Source organism: Plectropomus leopardus, chromosome 6 (assembly GCF_008729295.1).
Source record: "Plectropomus leopardus isolate mb chromosome 6, YSFRI_Pleo_2.0, whole genome shotgun sequence".
Lineage (NCBI taxonomy): Eukaryota > Metazoa > Chordata > Actinopteri > Perciformes > Serranidae > Plectropomus > Plectropomus leopardus.
This window is the reverse complement of record NC_056468.1, coordinates 17,957,185-17,976,210: the sequence shown is the minus strand read 5'-3', so window position 1 is coordinate 17,976,210 and position 19,026 is coordinate 17,957,185. Positions and strand designations below refer to the sequence as shown.

The 19,026-nt window shown below is 39.1% G+C and overlaps 1 protein-coding gene across 5 annotated transcripts in view; it reads right to left on the bottom strand.

Moving 5' to 3' along the window:
* Positions 1-18,146, bottom strand: part of acacb (acetyl-CoA carboxylase beta) — a 29,114-nt gene extending 10,968 nt beyond the window's left edge. For 2 of the 5 annotated variants that reach the window (XM_042488529.1, XM_042488531.1), the window contains exons 1-27: positions 17,962-18,146; positions 14,937-15,504; positions 10,925-11,057; positions 8,866-9,004; positions 8,565-8,674; positions 8,383-8,464; positions 8,197-8,295; positions 7,058-7,167; positions 6,825-6,935; positions 6,182-6,391; positions 5,915-6,085; positions 5,662-5,823; positions 5,403-5,566; positions 4,874-5,024; positions 4,139-4,242; positions 3,966-4,047; positions 3,738-3,883; positions 3,503-3,653; positions 3,041-3,175; positions 1,905-2,051; positions 1,638-1,826; positions 1,429-1,529; positions 1,254-1,342; positions 1,035-1,159; positions 824-937; positions 190-303; positions 11-100 (exon numbers count right to left, since the gene is read on the bottom strand). In XM_042488529.1, the coding sequence (XP_042344463.1) occupies positions 11-100; positions 190-303; positions 824-937; positions 1,035-1,159; positions 1,254-1,342; positions 1,429-1,529; positions 1,638-1,826; positions 1,905-2,051; positions 3,041-3,175; positions 3,503-3,653; positions 3,738-3,883; positions 3,966-4,047; positions 4,139-4,242; positions 4,874-5,024; positions 5,403-5,566; positions 5,662-5,823; positions 5,915-6,085; positions 6,182-6,391; positions 6,825-6,935; positions 7,058-7,167; positions 8,197-8,295; positions 8,383-8,464; positions 8,565-8,674; positions 8,866-9,004; positions 10,925-11,057; positions 14,937-15,484 (3,777 nt within the window). In that variant the 5' untranslated portion in view covers positions 15,485-15,504; positions 17,962-18,146. Of the gene's footprint in view, positions 1-10; positions 101-189; positions 304-823; positions 938-1,034; positions 1,160-1,253; positions 1,343-1,428; positions 1,530-1,637; positions 1,827-1,904; positions 2,052-3,040; positions 3,176-3,502; positions 3,654-3,737; positions 3,884-3,965; positions 4,048-4,138; positions 4,243-4,873; positions 5,025-5,402; positions 5,567-5,661; positions 5,824-5,914; positions 6,086-6,181; positions 6,392-6,824; positions 6,936-7,057; positions 7,168-8,196; positions 8,296-8,382; positions 8,465-8,564; positions 8,675-8,865; positions 9,005-10,924; positions 11,058-13,131; positions 13,187-13,849; positions 13,916-14,276; positions 14,302-14,936; positions 15,505-17,961 lie in introns of those variants that run through there. The other 3 variants (XM_042488534.1, XM_042488532.1, XM_042488533.1) reach the window with 3 other exon arrangements.
* Positions 18,147-19,026: the final 880 nt, after the last annotated feature.

The window sequence follows — 19,026 nt, the reverse complement described above, 5'->3', positions numbered from 1 at the left end:
CTGACTGTACCTCCAAAGCAGCCATGCAGACAACTTGATTGGAGTGATAGAAGAAATTGGGCAAAACATCAAAAATGGAGGTTTCAGAGAGAATCAGTTTCTGTGCCAAAGAAAAAATAATAACATTCATTTTATATTCCAGCGGATATAAAAATGATAATTACAATGAAGTTTCTCCACACGACCAACCTTCAAGTTTTCTGGACAAAACTGGTGGCCGTACATGTCGATGGCTGACAGGAAGATGGACTCCACCTGGTTGTGTCTCAGTTCGTATGACGGTAAATGGGAGGCAATCAAGACCTAAAACATATTTGCAAATCTAATATCAAATCTATAAAGCTGGAATAACCTGCTTGTAAAACTCAGTGTATAATTTCTGATCTTTTTCATCTGTGAAACAGGTGTAGGGGGAAAAAAAGCTTTTTCAAGTTTAAAAAAACAGTTTTGCAAGGATTGTTTTTATTAAAAAAAAAAAGAAAATTCATCATCTGTAAGAAAAGGTGAAGTTTTGGCAGGTGATTTTGTTTTTGGTCAGAATAGTTTTCATTTTTTTAAGTATTTGTTGCAATGTTTTTTAGCCCTTTTTCATTTAGAAAGATTTTTTCTTTTTGGCAAAAGCTTTTTTTCAGTTGTTATTCTGTCATGAACACAGGAGACAAAACCATTTAGATCAGACTTTTTTGTCTCACTTGTTTTCAGGGCTTCTGTACAATACTGAGGGTCTCAAAAATATCACTTGAACCCAATTTGAGGCATCGTTCCTGCCAGATTACCTGATTAAACAGTGTGGTCAGAACAGACAGGCAGCCTTAGATGTTACCTGTCTGGCTCTCAAAGCCACCTTGGAGTTCTCCATCTTGCTCAGCTGCGTGAGCTCGTTCAGGATGGCCATCAGCTCGTCTGCTAATGTGGGGTCCCTTCCACACAGTTGGTCCTACGTAGTTTAAACAACATGTATTTCACTAAAACATGGTGTTGGAGGATTGTTTCACTCGTGTGTGTGTGTGTGTTGAGGTTGATGAAGGCCTTACTATGAGCATTGTGACGAGGATGTTCTTCTTGGAGACCTGCGCATGAGAGAAGATGTACTCCAGCACAGGACTCATGTCGGGTTTGTGCTGCTCTCTCAAGTTGATGACACACTTGTCATAGTGAGCTGTACATGACAACACGAGTAAAATAGTGTTAGCTGTGACAAATAAACCACAGCTTTTATTGAAACTGTCTCATCTGGAGTTAGTGTAAGTCACCTTGCTGAAACTGCATCTCTACTTGCAAGTAACGCTTTAGCAGATCGAGAACCACAGACTTCATGTAGCCACGGATTCCACTGCGGTACCTGGACCAGACATATTCAGACATGAGTCCATCAGTTTGATAATATCATATGTTATGTTTTACTGCAGTACAACTTGCCAAACTGACCTCTGTACCAGCTGAACAATACTCTGAGTGTTCATGAAGAAAACCTCTCGGTCAGCTTTCCTCTGCAGGGTTGCTGCATGGCTGTCTAGAATATTTGCAATCTGTAATAAACAAAGAGAAACACTGTGAGATCGGCAACAGTGAGTTTTTTTATATATAAAAGAACTTTAACAACTGAAACCAGCAACACGTCACTGTGCATCTCTGACCCTTTGGCTGGGGAACTGGCAGAGGACAGAGGTGATGTTGCTTGCGTACTGGGCCATGACTTTACGGATATCTTTTTCCACGCTGGGAGGAACGCGGCTTGCCACGCTCGTCATGATCTCCTGGAGTTCCAACAGTGGCAGCGAGGGGTCCCTTAAGGTTTTCATCAGGGTAGCCACCCACTGTTTCAGCTGCAGACATGAACATGCACACATAATTAATAAAACAGATGATATCATTTAAGACTTCAAAGAAGGCCTGTTGTGTACCTTGCTGCTGAAGAAGGGCTCTTCAAGGCAGTAGCCGTCCATGACTTTAAACAAGTTTTCGAGCACACAGTGAAACACCTGGTGAAGCTTTTCTCCAACAGTGGGCAGTGGCTGCTGGGGTGGCAGTATTGCCGTGTTGAGCTCCACCTGCGACGGGAGGTGAAAGTAGGAAAGAACAGATTAAAAATTCAAACATGGGACACAGAAAAGTATCATTTGTTCACCAAGCATAACCTAAAGGTACAGTTCATCTCAAAATCACCAATATACATTTTTGTTACTTATAAACCTAAAATGTTTTGGTGTGTGTTGCCAAGTGTAAAAGATATTAGTCTTCTTAATATAATTGAACTAGATGGCACTCGGTTTGTGCACCAAAAAAAGTTATGTTTCAAAAACTCAACAGTAATGTCTCTTTCAATTAATCAAGATCTGTTTACTCAGGATAATCCACAGACCTTGTTGCGAGCAGTTTCATGTAGGAACTATTTTCTTTCAACCGAATTACACTCACCAAACTGGCAGCACTGAGCTAGGACGCCATTCATTTTTACATCTCGCACTGTCACAAGCACAAGCCTCTCGCTGAGTAGATGCACACTTCCTTCGCGTGGTGATACGGTAGGTGGGTGTGGTTCAGAAAAAAAAAAAAAGTTCCTATGTGAAACTGACCACGATAACATCTGTGGATTATCCTATGTAAACAGGTCTTGATTAACTGAAAGAGACATCGGTGTTGAGTTTTTCAAATGTATTTTTTAAGCACTTTGAGCACCACAAACTGAGTCCCATCAAGCTCCATTATATCGTAGAGAAGGCAGACATCTCTACAGCCAATATCTCTAACACTCTGCAACTGACACCAAAACAATTTAGGTAGATAAATATCCCTACAGGTAAGAGGAAATATGTCTATTTTTGATTTGTGGGTGTAGTGTCCGCTTTACTATCATTGCCATTGCCAACCATTTTGATGAGTACATTTTGACAAACTCAGACCAAAACTAATTTGACACTTTTTAGCAAAAAACTGAACATTAGAGTAATGTTATAAAGTAGCATAAAATATATGGTACAATTAAGAGAACAACTTATGGACAATACTGTATGTAAGTTGTTATTTTTCATTAATTTACCGGATGTATACTGCTGGGATCATCCAGGTTTATATGTGCCATCACACAGCCGGGCACCAGAACAGCTCCAGGTCTCTTAACAAAGTGGACACAACCAGACTGGTGCACGCTCAGCGTCATCACCATCTTCATCACCTGAAACCACAGCAAAAACAGCCAGTCAATCTCAACTTTTTTTGTCCTACAGCCTGGTAAAACTCATAGAACACAGATATGAATACAGGTGACAAAGGAAAGTATGGCATCACTAAAACCATTATCACCATCAGCCGCCAGTGGTTCAATAAGAAACAAATCATCAGCTGGGTCATTGTGAGCACTTAACAGTTTGGTGGCCTGAAAAATAAAGGAATTATTCAGCCTGTCAGACCTGGCACACGAGACCGACACCTGCTGTCAGAAGCAGCGATCTTTAAAAACACTAAAAGACACAGCATGTCTCATAGAATCTGTCACATTTACCTCAATCTCTGCAAAGATCTCTCCTGCACAAACGTGGCCCCCATCATTGACCAGGTACTGAAGAAGTTTACCCGCAGAGGGCGACCTCAGCACTGTAGGATCCTTTTCCTTCTCAAATACACACGTCTTGTTGCCAACAGTGATGCGGTAGCTGTGGGAATAAAATAAATTCAGAAAAGAAATAGTAAAACAAAAAAGCAGATGGATCCAGATCTACAGACTGAAGAGCTCTTGCCTGTCCACCTCCTCCTTCATGTAGGTGGTGTGGCTGCTGCCATCGTAGGACAGCAGGAGGCCACCGTCGCTCAGCCTGTGGACGTCTATCTCGATGTTGGAGCCGTTCATCATGATGACGTAAGTAGTTGGGGATTGGCGAGCGACCTGCGGGCAGCACAAGTGATCATTTATTGAATAAAAAGTTAACAGTTACACAGGGAACATGTGAAGGGAATAAAGCATATACCTTGAGGCAAAACTTGACTCCTTCGTAAATTAAGTCCACACTGACAGAGTTAAGCAGACTGGCTGCAGGAAGTACTTGGCCTCTGAAGGTGTAGTGGTTGTCAAAAGTCAAATATATAAGCACAGAGTAAGAACTGTAGAAAGACAATAATTAAAAATAATGTGTATACTGACCTCTCCAGTGAATGTAGGTAGTCAGACATGCTCTTTTGGAAGCTGGCGTCAGCAACATGCAAAGCCCCACACACAATACCCAGCATGGTGTCTGGTCGCTCCGCCTGCAGGAAAAAGAAATAAAATCATGTGTCATAGTTACCAAAATGATCAATTATCAGTATTATTGCAATACTGTTAGAATGTGCAGAAAATGTTCAAAAAGTACTGATACACTGAAATCGTTTCGGCAAGTTTTACACTAAAAAACACAAATAAATTTCAATCAAAAGTTAACTGATGAAGTTGAAATGAGCTTTCGGTGTCAATGGTCAAAATTAAACCTTAATTAAAAAAATGAAATCAAATCAAAGGGTTGGAGAATGGTGAAAACTCTAATATCTCATGAAAACAAATAAAATGTGCATAAACACGTAAAATTGGGCCATATGTTTGTGCATCTAGGAGACTTTTGCTTTCTTTGGTTGTTGCTGGACAGTATTAAGCATGAGTTTTTCAAAACGCTGTAATAAACTTGGTTTTAATGATAATTAAAATTTAAAATGGTAGTACTATTCCTCGGTACAGTAGTACAATCCCTGGGGGAATTTTCCAAGTTTTTCATGAAAACGGTAACTGTTTCACCTACAGCAGAACAAGCATGGGCCTTCATGAAACAAAGAAACTACACACAAATTCAGTGACCGTGTTTCGAGTCGTGAAACGATTGATGGCACAAAGTCCTCGGTCTCCTACCTGCACTTTCTCTGCAATGAGATGGTCCAGCCAGCCGGTGTCAATGTCATTATTTCTGAAGCTTTCCGTCTCCAGCAACTTAATGAGGTATTCGACTGTGGTCCTGAAGTCACCTCTGATGTTCAGCTCCTTCATAGCAACCACCATGTTCCTGAAGCACGGGGCAAATACGACACGTGGTTTATGCACGCATCCTACGAGATTGAGATTTTTTTAATATTTCAACTTCATATTAGAGATGTTCCGATTACAATACCTAAACTTACATATCATGATTCACCCAATACCGTTGTACAGTCGTATAGTGCTAACCACTGCTTTAGTTAAAAAAAATACACAAACATCTTCAAAAATTGTATTATATTATTAGCAAGTTACTACTGTTTTCCACATTTTTATTACATTATTTACAACATTAGGGTAGATACTGCATTACAGGCTGTTGCCTCACAAAGGAAACCTAAGGGATATTAATTGTTAAAGATCAGATATAACTTCATAAGACAAAAAAAGAAAAAAAGAGGCTTACGAAATGGCTTCCTCACGGTTCTCGCCCCAGGAGAAACAGTGTCCAAACTGTGAATCTGCAAATTCATGCAGGCCGCCAGTTGCTGCCACACTAAAATAACCCCAGACGTTTTTACTGCTGCGGAAGTTCAGCTCCTGCACGGTGCCAGAACTCGGCTTGAACCCCTGAGAGAGAGCACAAAGACAGCTCGTCAGTGGTGCAAATGAAAAGGACATAACAACACGGCAGGGTTTTGAATTTTGATGAAATCAAGTTCTACCTCATCGGGGTTCTCACTGGTGATCCGGACAGCTATGACATGCCCTCTTGGACTTGGCATGCACTCTGGAGACTCAAAGTTAATGATGCTGTCGCCCCATGGAGATTCTCCATAAAGTAAGCGGATGTCCTTAATTCTATGAAGGGGGATGCCCATCGCAATCTATCAGAAATGAAACACTAAGTTAAAATGGAATGGGTGACTGTAGTCTCATCTGCATTTTGTTCCTGTGGTATAATTCTTCTTCTTTTACCTGAAGCTGGGCAGCTGGCAGATTTACATCTGCGATCATCTCTGTACAGGGATGTTCCACCTGCAGACGAGGATTCAGCTCCAGGAAATGGAAACTCCCATCCTCGGAGAAGAGATATTCCACAGTACCTGCACTCACATAGCCCACCATCTTTGCCAGTCGTACAGCATACTGGACAAGAAGGAGGAGACAAAACGTCAGGTCTCAACACGAGAAGATGAGTTAAAAAGGGAGGGAAAATAAACACATGCAAGGATGAGAACCGACCCGCTCCATTTGCTCAAATGTTGAGGGAGCAGCAATGGTGGCAGGAGCCTCCTCTATGATCTTCTGGTGCCTTCTCTGGATGGAGCAGTCTCGTCCAAACAGAGAGATGGCGTTTCCGTATTCATCAGCCAGTATCTGAACCTCAAGGTGTCTCGCATGCTGAGCCAGCTGCATGATGAAGATAGGCGAGCCGGGTACCTCCGACTGAACCTGCACTCAAAACACAAACATTTTAAACTGTAAGAATTACAAATAACACTATGTATAGTGGGGTTTAAATAATATGGAAATAAACCATTAAAGGAATACTTCACCCTTTAAATGATCATTGGTATATGAATTACTCATTGCTTGTTATGTTACATTTGTGAAGAAAAATTTGTTTTTTTCCTTCATCGTAAACAAAGAACCCGAAAACTGAGAGAATCCTTGATGAATTAAAGAGGGGGCACATTTAACAACAGCTTAACTATATTAAAGCAGCTGTTTGCAAACTCCCACATAACTCATTAAGTATAATCCGGCTCTTATTTATAAAGTCATGTACTCAGCACTTCCTGAACAGACAGCTCTTTCTGATGGGGAACTGAGTAATTGAGACAAACGATCATCACTTTAAGCTGTAAACTGTAATAACACAAACCTGTCTAAAGAGACTTGGAAAATCCTCAGAGCTTTCTACTTTCCGGATACCCTTTCCACCTCCACCCTCAGAGGCCTTGATGACAACCGGATAACCAATTTTCTCAGCGCCCTGCAAAAAAACACCAAATAAAAAAAAAAACTTAGCAAAAGATACTTGCTGAATAGGAATCATTTGGGGGAAACAAGTAGCAAATGTGAAGATATTATTATGACTTTGCTAAATATGCTTACTGCCAGCCCATCGTCAACGTCGAGAACACAGCCCTTTGTGTAGATCTCTGAGGGAACACTGATAACGTTTCCCAGAACTTGATCGTCCTCATCCGAGCCCACTCTGAGACCTGGAGCACCAACAGGTGCATAAATATTAACTTCAAAATTAACCACATGACAGAGCCTGTGTTACTGTACATTAATGCTGTCTTGAATATAATTTTGGGGGGATCTGGAGTTTTTATAGTAATTAATAGTTCTGAACATGACTCGTGAAAGACTCGAATGGCTGAGATGGACGGCATACTGCTGCAACACGTGTCTTTTGGTTTAATCAAAGGAGATACATTTTTAAGGATAATGTTAATTTACAGTTTTGTTTTTTTGGTGTGCTTTATTCATGTTTGTAATCTCGAGGGTTTTGCTTTAATGAGGTCCAATGGATGCGCTTTTTGTGACATAATAAGAGCGTGTGACATTTTTTCTTATCGTTTAAATTTAAGACCTTCATCCATTCTCATAATTACAGGCTGCTAGTGTCAATTCAGAGTATGTGCATACATTATTGAGATTAAATTTGTCCTCTGCATTTAACCCATTCTATACATTAACACACACACACAAACAGAAAATGAATATCCAAATCCCAAAACTGAGAGGCAAATACCTACCTCTTTTTATTTTGCCTTTTTATTTCTTTTATTTGTTTGTATCTATTTCACCTTCTTAATTCATGTTTTAACTCTTTTATTTCCTTTCATTTGTGGGTTTTAGTGATTTTATTGTTTCTGTTGTTGTTACTTTTGGTCTATTTCTTTGTATATTTTTATTCTGACATTCTCCAGCTTGCATTATTTGTCCTCTGCTTCTAATTTTATGTAAACTCTACCCTGGTATCTTCTTGCTTGTGTTTAATAAGACTGTTTGGCTCTCTGTCGTTGTATCACTGTCAATGTATCCCGTTTCTGCTTTGCTTTTTTTGTCAATGCACTTTGTAAACTTTGTTTTTAAAGGTGATATATATATATATATATATATATATATATATATAAAACATTGTCATAATTACCCAACAAACAAATATCTGCATAGTCAAATATCTGGGTCCAGTTCTACACATGACATGAACTGAGACAGTGTGGGGGGTGAAGCATCACCTGATCCGCTCCATGGTAACGTGGGAATGTCAGCACTCTGAGCCACGATGGAAGAAGCCACTTTGTCCCCCAGAGCCCACATGGCCTTACTGGACGGCCCTGAGAGAGAGATACGGCCAGTTAACAATGAGATCAGACAAGGGTGCGAATTAACCAAATAAAAAGGGTTTCAAACTGGATTTTCACCTAAGAATGAGATTCCTGCTTTGTCCAGCAGCTCAGGCAGTTTGGGATTTTCTGAGGCATGACCCCAACCGGCCCACACAGCCTGTCGACATTGACACACACAGACAGGTATTTATCACAACAAAGGTTTAACTCAGAGGCCTTAAGGTCGCTGCTGTTTAAATATGTGGTGAAGCATGTACCTGCACTGGGATTCTTTTGGCAATATCCACAATCAGCTCTACGTTGGCGTAATTGTTATTGTTTGGCCCACCGGGCACAGGCACATAATGGTCTGCCATTTTTATGTATTCTACAAAGTAAAGGGAGGAAAAAGAGCAACAATTAACAACTGATAAGGACTTTTTTATAATTCTTAATTCAGTAGACTTTCAGGGAATCCCTCTCTAAAGCACAGCTGGCTCACAGTTAAGACAGTTTCTAGCGTTTACTCTCACTAAGTGTTTAGTGATGGATAATAAAAAGTATGATGTTCATAATGACCTGCATTAGCTTTCAAGTCTTCAGGGGTTACCATAACAACAAAACGGATGGTCCTCTCATTGCGAAACATTTCGTAAGACCAGCGACGGATAGAACGCATACATTTGACTGCAGCTATACCATTGTTAGCAATCAGCACCTGTAACAGAAACAGAAACAACTTGTGAGGCCTTAGGAGTGACCGAAATGCTGCAATCAAAACATTTTCATTTTTTCAAGCACTGGTCAATTTTAGAATTTTGGGATTCCATAAAATGTCCAAAATATACATTTAGGTGTTTATTTCTGTTCATATATCTGAGCTGAAAATGTATGAAAAAAAGTGCATTTTTTTAATCAGATAGTGACTGATTCATAAAAAACAAAAAAGTTGTGACTGTAGGATTACAAGCAGTAACTCTACATAAATGTTGGATTTTTGTGTGACTGGTGGACTCTGGCAGAAATCTGTGAGGTGATTTATTGACCAAAAATATCACAACTTAAACAGAGGAGAAGAACAAAAGTCCCGGGAAAAAAGAACAAAAAGCAGCTGAGGTAAGAAACAACTTAAAAAAAAATATCACAGCCTCACAGCAAGCCGCCACTGTCAATCATTCCTCCAGTCAATGCCCAGGTGGGCTTTGTATCACCCCTCCCCCACCCTAACTGGACTCCAAAAAGGGAATCAGCCTTAACCTGATTCTAACAGATCAACATAAACATATAATTGGTAAAATATTTACAGGTGAGCCAGAATCAATTTATCCCTCTCTCTATGATGAATTACGCTCCCAAATCTTCCACCTGTCACCAGCGTCTGATCACACAGCCAGAGTCACTCAGACTGCTGAGCCCCTCCCCCTCTCTCTCAGCCCAGGCTGCCAGCAACCAATATGATACTGGTGACCAAAGGACAAAATCATCACTATCATCAATAAAGCAGGTTTTTAAACAAAAAGCAAAAACAAACAAAAAACTGGCTCATGAAAGATCTATTTTAAAAGAGATTTAATGGATAAAAAAATGGAGATAAGTCTCTTAATTGATAACTTCACTGTGACTAATGAGGCACAGGTGGCCTGATGAGGCTGACAGTGACTGCTGCAGGGATCTGCAAATGTGAAAGGGTACTGAGGAAACTTTTTCACAGTGCTCAAAACTTGTGACACTTTTTTAAAATAAATAATCAGCTGTGAAAGTCTCATGGAAAGGTCTCATGGTGATATCTGTCAGTGTTTCTTCACAGGCTGTTTTCTCAAAAGTTTTCTTTTTCATACTCTGAGCCAAAAAAATCTCCACTTCAGCAGCACTTACATATGCCAACTTTCTAGTTTTATTCCAATCTATTTCTGAAGGATTTTACTGAAGCGTGTATATATATATATACTGTATATATATCATTCATATATATAACATTGTATGTCTAAAAAATGACTTGGCTGGTTTTTATGTAGTGATAAAAAAGAGATTTTCAAATTTTATTCTGTAAAAACCTTTGACTCTAATATATCAACAAAAAGAACCTGGTTTTATCCAGTATTCATATTTCTGTTCTAGAAATGTATACAATGAGTGCATAAATAACTAATTCAGTAAAAGATACTTTAATAAATTTTCACATTTGTTATATATATATATATATATATATATATTATATAATGGACTAAATTATATATTTTAATATTTAGTCTATTGTATAGTCTATTGATATTCTGTAAATATATATCTTATGCTTACAGTGTTTGCTAAGGTTTATGTTTCTCTCTTCATATGTGTATTACTGTGTTTTTACTGCTCCTGTGCAATGCAGGATTAACCATATGCTCTAACATAAAAATTCCTAATTCAGGATTGATAAAGTATATATATTCATCCTTGTATCTAATGCCTCGTGTTCATATTTAAACATTAGAGTTCATCACACTTGTCATACAAAAAAAATTATTTTCCTGATATAATTAATCACCTGGTGGGGAAGTATCATGATGTTTTTTAGCATAAATTTTACTCTATTCACCTGCAATGCCTCCCCTTAAAAACAGAGATTTAAAAACACAGGAGAGACGCTCATTCTTACTTTTTCGATGACGCGGTTGCCACCAAATCGGGTGACAAACTCAGCAGGAGAAGCCACGGTGAAGTCCCTCTGTAGATCCATCTTTCTGTGTTCACGTCCTTTTTTCACCAAGTGAAGACCGGACATGCTAGGCCTGCAGTGGAGAGCTCTTGGTTAGTTGCTTTTCCGATAACAAAACAAATGTCAATTATAGCAGTGTATTGTGCCCTGTGTATCAGCTGCGGCATATATTAAATAATCCAGAAAGCTGCAGGCTGCATATAATCCTTCATCATGTCAGCAGGTGAAAAAGCAACAGACACAGTGCTCCTCTACAGCCGTGGTGATAAACAGCTACGTAACAGGGTGAGTCTGTGAAGAAACCACATAACAACGACAACAACAAGGGAGCAACAGCATCAAAAATCAAAAGCCACAGTCATAGTTCAGCCTCTTTCCTCAATAAGCAAAAGCAGACTGTATGGATCAGCCCATTTATTTCTGACCTTATCTTCAAAATGACCCTTTACAACTGTTCTGATAAAACCACTCATGAAAAAAGTGCAATCTGAAAGAAAAACACAGCCACAGAAAAAAGGGGCCACAATATTGCTCCTGGTGTCCCTTTTTATCGACAGTTCACCGACAATCAGGGACAATAAAAAGGTAAATGTGTCATAAACATGATGCATTCATACAGACTGAACCTTTAGCCCAGTCAGGTGTACGAGGCTGTTTCCTTCACTTAAAGCAGCAGTAATAATAGATAAAAATCTAAAAAAATACATTCAAAATGTACCAGCCACGGTATAAGTGATTAATGTGGACATGTGTGACACTGGTGGATTTAAAACGATATAACAAAAAACCAGACGTGCACAAAATGTACAGAAATCTGAGAGAAATAGTTTCACTGTATTCTCACTGGATCCTAAGGCTTTTTTTGTTGGGCTTATATCGAGAGAAACATAACTATAGTAAAAGTGAACAAGCATTCACAAATTTCAGTTTGCTTTATGCAAAAAATGAACTGCACTTTTATGTAAAAACATCTTTTCTACTGGAAGGCTTGAAAACATCTGTTTTATCCACTAAGTAATGCTTGGCCTGTGATAAACGTACATACAAAAGGCTCAACAGCAAACATTTGAGAGGATATTTTGTTAAGGATTCAGATTTATCAGATGATCAAGTGAATGACAAAATTCAGCGGATGTCAATCTTCAATTTGCATTATCTTTTATTTAAATACTTGTCACATTTTGCATTTTTTGCTATAAATATTAACATTTTTGTATAGATTTCATTTTATTACCACATGAGGAGAATTCTTACTTTCTTTTCTCTCTCTCTTTGTTCTGTGTCAATGCAGCAATTGTATGTTATCTGTCATGTTATACGTATTTTACGGCATTGAAAATGTAAATAAAAACAGTGTGGAAAAAAATGTACCAACCAAGCTACTTTTAGTGCGAACTGGTACCAATTTATATGAGTATTCTAATAAAAACAAGAGCTTTCATTTTTCTCTTCACTCTTTATTATTTTGGTGTAGGCATGTCCAAAGTCTGGCCCAGAGGACAATCGTGGCCTACAAACCTATTTAAGACAGCCTGCAACATGTCTTCTAAAATATACTATGTGGCCCCGCAAACTAAATATTGGTTCATTAAGCAAGATCATTTTGCATTTTTTTTCCTGTTCACCTGAACATAGCAGGACTATCAAATGCCTGATTATTTGTGATTAACATTTCAAAATACAAACCTTTACTTTGAGATTACTTTAAATCATGTTGAATTTACTAATATTACTTATACTTATAAAGTGCTATTAGGTTATTTCTATATACTGCAGTAATCAGTGATGATAATTATTCTTTAACAGTCTGAAAGTCTGTCCTTACTATTACAGTTAATAATGCATGATCAAAGAAACGTGCAGTGATGCTGTCTGGCTGTCAAAGTCAATGAGATCATCGAATCACAGAAAAAAAAACAGCATAAGCAGTTAAAGCAGTTTGCAGGCTCTGTGTATGTGCTGCCCGTTTACCTCTGGATATTCGACTATGGTTAACTGTTTAAAAACCTTTATAATTTAAACACCGCCATTATTTCAACTCAAAAAAACTGGGTAACATTAAGACAACAATGGACAAAGCAACGTCTCCATGTTCTTCAACACATATTTGAATAAAAAGTGCAGTAACTGTAAGTCATTTTACATACCATGATTATCAGCTGGCTCATATCTTGTTCATTCCAAAGTCTCGCTGAAATTGCACCACAAGTCTCTTCATAGAAATCTTTCCCATGTTAAGATATCTTATTGAGAAACACCTGTGTTGCATCAGTGAGTGCTGTTGTGAAGTTTGTCTGAGCTGAACTTTAAACGTAACTTATTGTTCTGTTCAGCTCAGAGAACACAGATTGCACTCTGTTGCTGAGCTGGTTTTTGATAACCTTTTCCAACTCGGTGTCAAACACTTCTGATCCACTTTTGTGATCTTTCTCCTGGACACGAGTCCCGGTTTCATTTACTTTACTGAACAAATAGTGAGTTTCTATTTACAAACAGGACTTAGGGACTGAGAGGGGTGTTACTAATTAGTATGTTGCTGTACTGCTTCACGAGGACACCGTTTTCCTGGTGTGTTTACTTCCTTCCTCTAGAGGGTACATATAATTTTTTTTTTTTAATTTCCTCATTCTTTCATGTGCCAAGACAAGCTCTGTTCAGTTACATAACAACAGTTTGGCCACACGAGTGATTCTCCCTCACAAACACGTCTGCAGAAGCTGCTACGGCATCTTTTCTACAAAGTAGTTGTGCATGTTTTCATTATTTGTGCAGCTGTGACATAAAGCATGTGATCACTCTACACTGTAAACACTGCAGCTAAAGTATCAAATTACACAGACGCATCCAGCTTTTAATAGCCCTTACCTTTGGAGATATGGGAAGAAGTTGAGACCCTGACAGTTGTTTTCCTCCATTATATGGCCTACTTTATTGTCCTTTGGTAGTGATTTTAAAAGACCAAAACAAAAAAAACCTCCACAAAAATACTTCCTCTCATGTGCCCCCTCCCTTTTTCCCTCCCACATTTGCAGCAAAATTATCAACAGATTCCCTGTGACAGATTACACGCTGCTTCTTCTTAACATACAAAGAAACAAGGCCAACACCACGACTAGAGTCCAAAGTTTTTGGGCACAAAAAGGCCGAAATCTTCATGCACACATGCACAAATAGATGTATTTTCCATTAAAGACTTTTTCAAAAGTGAATCTCTTTCTGCTGCAAAAACTATTCTCACACTGCGAGAATATGAGTCAAAGTATGAGAGATGTTTGAGAGCAAAATCTCTTACCTTTCTCCCCTTCATGATGCTTCCCACAGTCCCACTAACACACATAGCTTTATCCGTTTGGATAAGTCAATCCAACTCTGCATGTCAAGTTGTTCATACAGCTGTGTACACCACACAACCCCTCCGACCCACGATCATATGATATGATTCATATCACATAACATCGCCGAGGTAAAAATAACCCTCTACTATGCAGACTATTACAATAAAGTTAAAAATAAATATTTTGTGGAGGATATTTAAGTATTTTTGTGTTTTGTGTTGTGACCTAGAGTCACGCCACAGTTTTCAAAGTCATTTGGTCGGCGCGCTTGTTCCAATAATAGAGCCGGGGGTGTTTGGCATGCGACAATAATACAGGTCAACTCAAAGCGGTCAGGTGATAAGACAGTTTGCAAAGCTGAAGGAGCACGTCAACAACGTAGCCACATGTTTAACCTACATATTTTGAGACAATACATCCTCTGCAAAATATTTTTGAAAAAACAAAACAAAACAAAAAAAAATAGTCTGATTTTATTCTGAGATGCTTCCATGTTTGTGTCACATGCCAGAGTTGCAGACATGCTTTTCACCTGTGTGCAGTGACGGAGTGATTAAAAAAATGCCCGACACTGGACAGCTGACATTAAATTCACTAGAATAGAAACAAGGTCTTACTTCATGCCTGAGGAGCTGGACTGTGGCGCCGCAGAGGACGCCTGCAGAGGAGAAGATCTCTGGGTGGAGCTCGGTGTTTGAGAGGCACCGCTTGGAGGTTTGGTGATCAGAGGTTCCTCGTCTGAAGAGTTGTCCTCTGATGCTCCCAGGATGAACTTTAGGCGCTCCCTCGCCTCTGGCCCTGAGCTGAGCATCGGCACTTTTGAAGGTTTCTGGGTGGTTTCTCGCAATGATGGCGTCTCTGAATTTACCTCGGAGGACGTCTGCAGAGCCTCAGTGTCCGCTGATTTAACTTCAAGCCCCGCAGAGGCACCGCTGTCCTGAGGACCGTGATCCTCATTGTTTGTTGAGGTAGCAGGAACTGTTGACAGGGACTGTCCGCCTGGACGAGAGGACTGTGCAGCAGAGACGTCCTCCTTTGCTGCAGGCGGACTACAGCTGGACGGAGATTCCTCTCCTTTCACGGGCATTGCTACAGTCTTGGTATTACTCCTCCACTGTAGCAACAATATCCATAGGATTAATCCCAAAATTGCAAAGAGGAGCATTCACAGACATCCTCCTGACACTGCAAAGAGAGCAGAGTGGACATCACAGTTCACACAAGAGACGAGAGTAACACAAACATAAGCAACTTAAAAATGATATCTGTCACCCCACATAGTAATAACTGTTATGGCATTAAAATGAAGTATTGATTACAGATGTTCCTAATGACTAATTGTCCTGACATTTAAATTGAAGTTTAGAGTAGTCCACTAGTCTAAAAGTTTTTTTTTTGTTTTTTTTTAAAGTACAATAAAGTATAAGGGTAAAAACTGTCCAAAAACAAATAGTGAGAGCCATTTTTTGCACCGTGTTATGAACATTTTACGGAATCCTACAAAATATGACAACAACTCACTGAATAAAACTTAATAAATAACATTTACTGAAAACAATATTCTCCAGGAAAATAAGTCTTTCGGAAACTTGACTGATTATTATAACAGTTTCTACACCGAGTGAACGCAATTGCACAAAAAAACCCAAACATTTTTAGTGATCATTTTAACTGGCGAGTTAAAACGCCTTCGTAGTACTGAATGACTGATCAATCTAATACGCAATTTATCACGTTATGATAAGTTTCTTTTTCAAATCTGTAAAATGTGTCACATAGTACATATGTCCGTCAAAATTCCATAACAAACCAATTTAAGGGATCCTCCACAAAATGTTTGTTTACGTGATTTCTCAAATATTGATATCGACCTCAATATGCAACATCAGTTGGTCTACAATTAAAGGTCCAGTGTGGAGGATTTAGTGGCACGCACCAGTGAGAGCAGAACTGCAGCAAGTGTTTAGGAGAACTCTACTGGCTGATGCAACAACATGAACATCTAGGGCCACTTTTTGGCAGACTCAGTGGATGAGGAGGCGCTTTGTAAACAGCTCATTCTAAGGTAACAAAAACACAATAATTCTTTTTTCAGGTAACTGTAAACGACTAAAAACATTGTTATAAATAATATATGTCATTTCTGCCAATAGATGCCCCTAATTCCCACACGCTGAACCTTCAAGAGAAATACTGCCCTTAGTCTAAACGAAATAAGTGAACTTTATGCTATGCAGCATTGCTGTCTGTGTACTATTCTGGTCTGAGGACATTTCTCCTGCAATGATCAGAGGTCAGAGGCCCTCTAAGGACAGGGGCATGCTGGGTAAGTTGAGATCAGATCCTTGGGTAGACTCAGCTCCAAAAGACAAACAGGTAGAGAGGGTTACTTTCATACCAGCTTGATGCTTTATGTCCTAAAAACCGATGAATCAAGTTTAGCTATGCAATTTAAGTGTGCCAGCAGGGCCTGGCAGGCTGCGTTTCCCAGCCAGTGTCCGATAAACAGCCTGTCTGTGACAGCTGCCGTGAGGGCCAAGAGCTTCATGTGGGGTAAAGGTCAGCAGTGAGGGAATGAATGGTGAGGAGGAGGAGGCAGAAACATCCACACAAACGGATTCAACAAACATCTGAAGGCACTAAAATAAATGAATAAAAATGAAGGATACAGAATTCATGTGAAAGAGACATTTGTCCTCTGAAGCCTCTTTGACAGAAACAAAGACCAGCTGAGCCATCAATTTGCAAATTAGTCACAATATCCAAGAGAATGTCTTCCAAAAAAAAAAAAAAAAAAAGCTTTTATGATTTTTTCATTTTTGTCATATTTTTAGATATTCAAACTCAGTTTCCTTTAAAAGCCACTAGTGCTCCCAGTACTGATAAGGGACTGTTCTTTACTAACAGACGAAGGGGGTTGCTGGGGTGTGACTTTTTTAAAATTTGATCTTGACCTTCTCCAGAGCTACAGATATTTTTTCCTTGAGCCTCTGTGAGTGACTGGGGGAAATGCACGGTCCTTCCTCTACCATAATCGGGTGCTAACTATATGTTTTTTTTATATTCATACCAAATGTAGGCATTTAAGCCAATGTAACAAATAAACAGCATAAGAATAACACTCAGGCTATCTACTGAAATAAACAGCAACAATAATTTCAGTTTTTACAGTTTCTGGCTATGATAAATGCTGTGATTTTTAAAGACAAAATGCAAATGAAACTCGCCGGCAGGCTTTGGGGTTCAGATGGTAATTAAAATATATACAAAATACAAGAAAGTTAGCCTATATGTCCCTTCCCTATATAGAAGTTTTTAAAAAATCCTTCCCAGTGCTTAAAAATTAGTTGACATGCCTCTCCTATTTTGCAACACCACCTTCCCCCACATAAATTACTAACAGCCCTTAATTTAAATGAAAAGTTATTTATTCTACTAAGTAACAAAACACAATGAAGGCAGTTATTGTGTGAAAAAACTCCATATATGTTGACCTCAAGCGACCCTGCAGGATAATTCACCTGCTTTTTGTGATCAATCGTGAAATCCGTTTGTGACAGTGAGGTAAACCTCGGAGTTAAATTACTAATATTAACTTTTAAAAGCGGCATTTTGTTGTAAAAACATATCATTTACACTCACCGCTGCACGTAACGGACAGCACTGCTCAGTCGTTGTTGTTGTTGCTGCACCAGGCTAGCGTGTTAGCCGCTGACAGCCACACCACTGATTATTTTTCATAACTTTACACGACTAAGAGTTGTTTTGAATAAAACTGCGTTCTTCGCCAACAAATGATCTCTATCGAGCAGTCTGCACAAAGTGAGCCGCACTGCTTTGACGGTTCAAATAATCTTCATGACAACAGCAGGAAATGTCACAGCTATCTACCACCAGTCCAGCCCCCCTACTACCGCCCAGCACCCCCTCCTCTCTGGGACGGTAAACATGTGCGGGGCGGGGGGACCATCTCAAGCTCCTCCCCGCGCCAAAGATCGTTTATGTGGGTACAAGACGTTTCAGTGGGCCGCAAACATCTGCTGCGTTTAAATAAAGTGGGATGAATGAGAAATGAAAAACGTAACGTTACCACATAACTCAAGACAGTGGTTGGACTCCAGAGTGTATTGTCATTGTTGCAATGCATCCATTTAATGTGTCTCTATTACCTTTAATAATTGACTTCAGCAGGTATGAGCTGCATCTATATTTGTTTGCTTTTTTTAGTCACTTCTACAATTTATAATATGTGTACTGGGAGGGATACCACAGACAGCTATAGTATAGTATAGTATAGTATAGTATAGTATAGTATAGTATAGTATAGTATAGTATAGTACATCTGCTGTTTTTTTTCAGCAGACATACTATACTATACTATACTATACTACACTATACTATACTATACTAGAGGGTTAAACTGGCTCTTCAGCTGTTTGACTAGCTTAAGATATGCTTTTGCATCATTTTTGATAGTTTAGCTGGTCATACCAGTTTGTAAAGGTTGTTCTAGTGGGTTTATCCATTGCAGTTCCTGTAAAATTGAAACCAAATCAATGTCTTTGAGTATGACAAATAACAGTGTCATATGGGGGAAGTATGAAAAGCAAAGGGCATAAATCAGTTACGTTTACTGTCATGGGATATGCATAAAGATAAATGTGCACAACTAGACAGGCTGGTCACACCAGCATGCCAAACCATCAA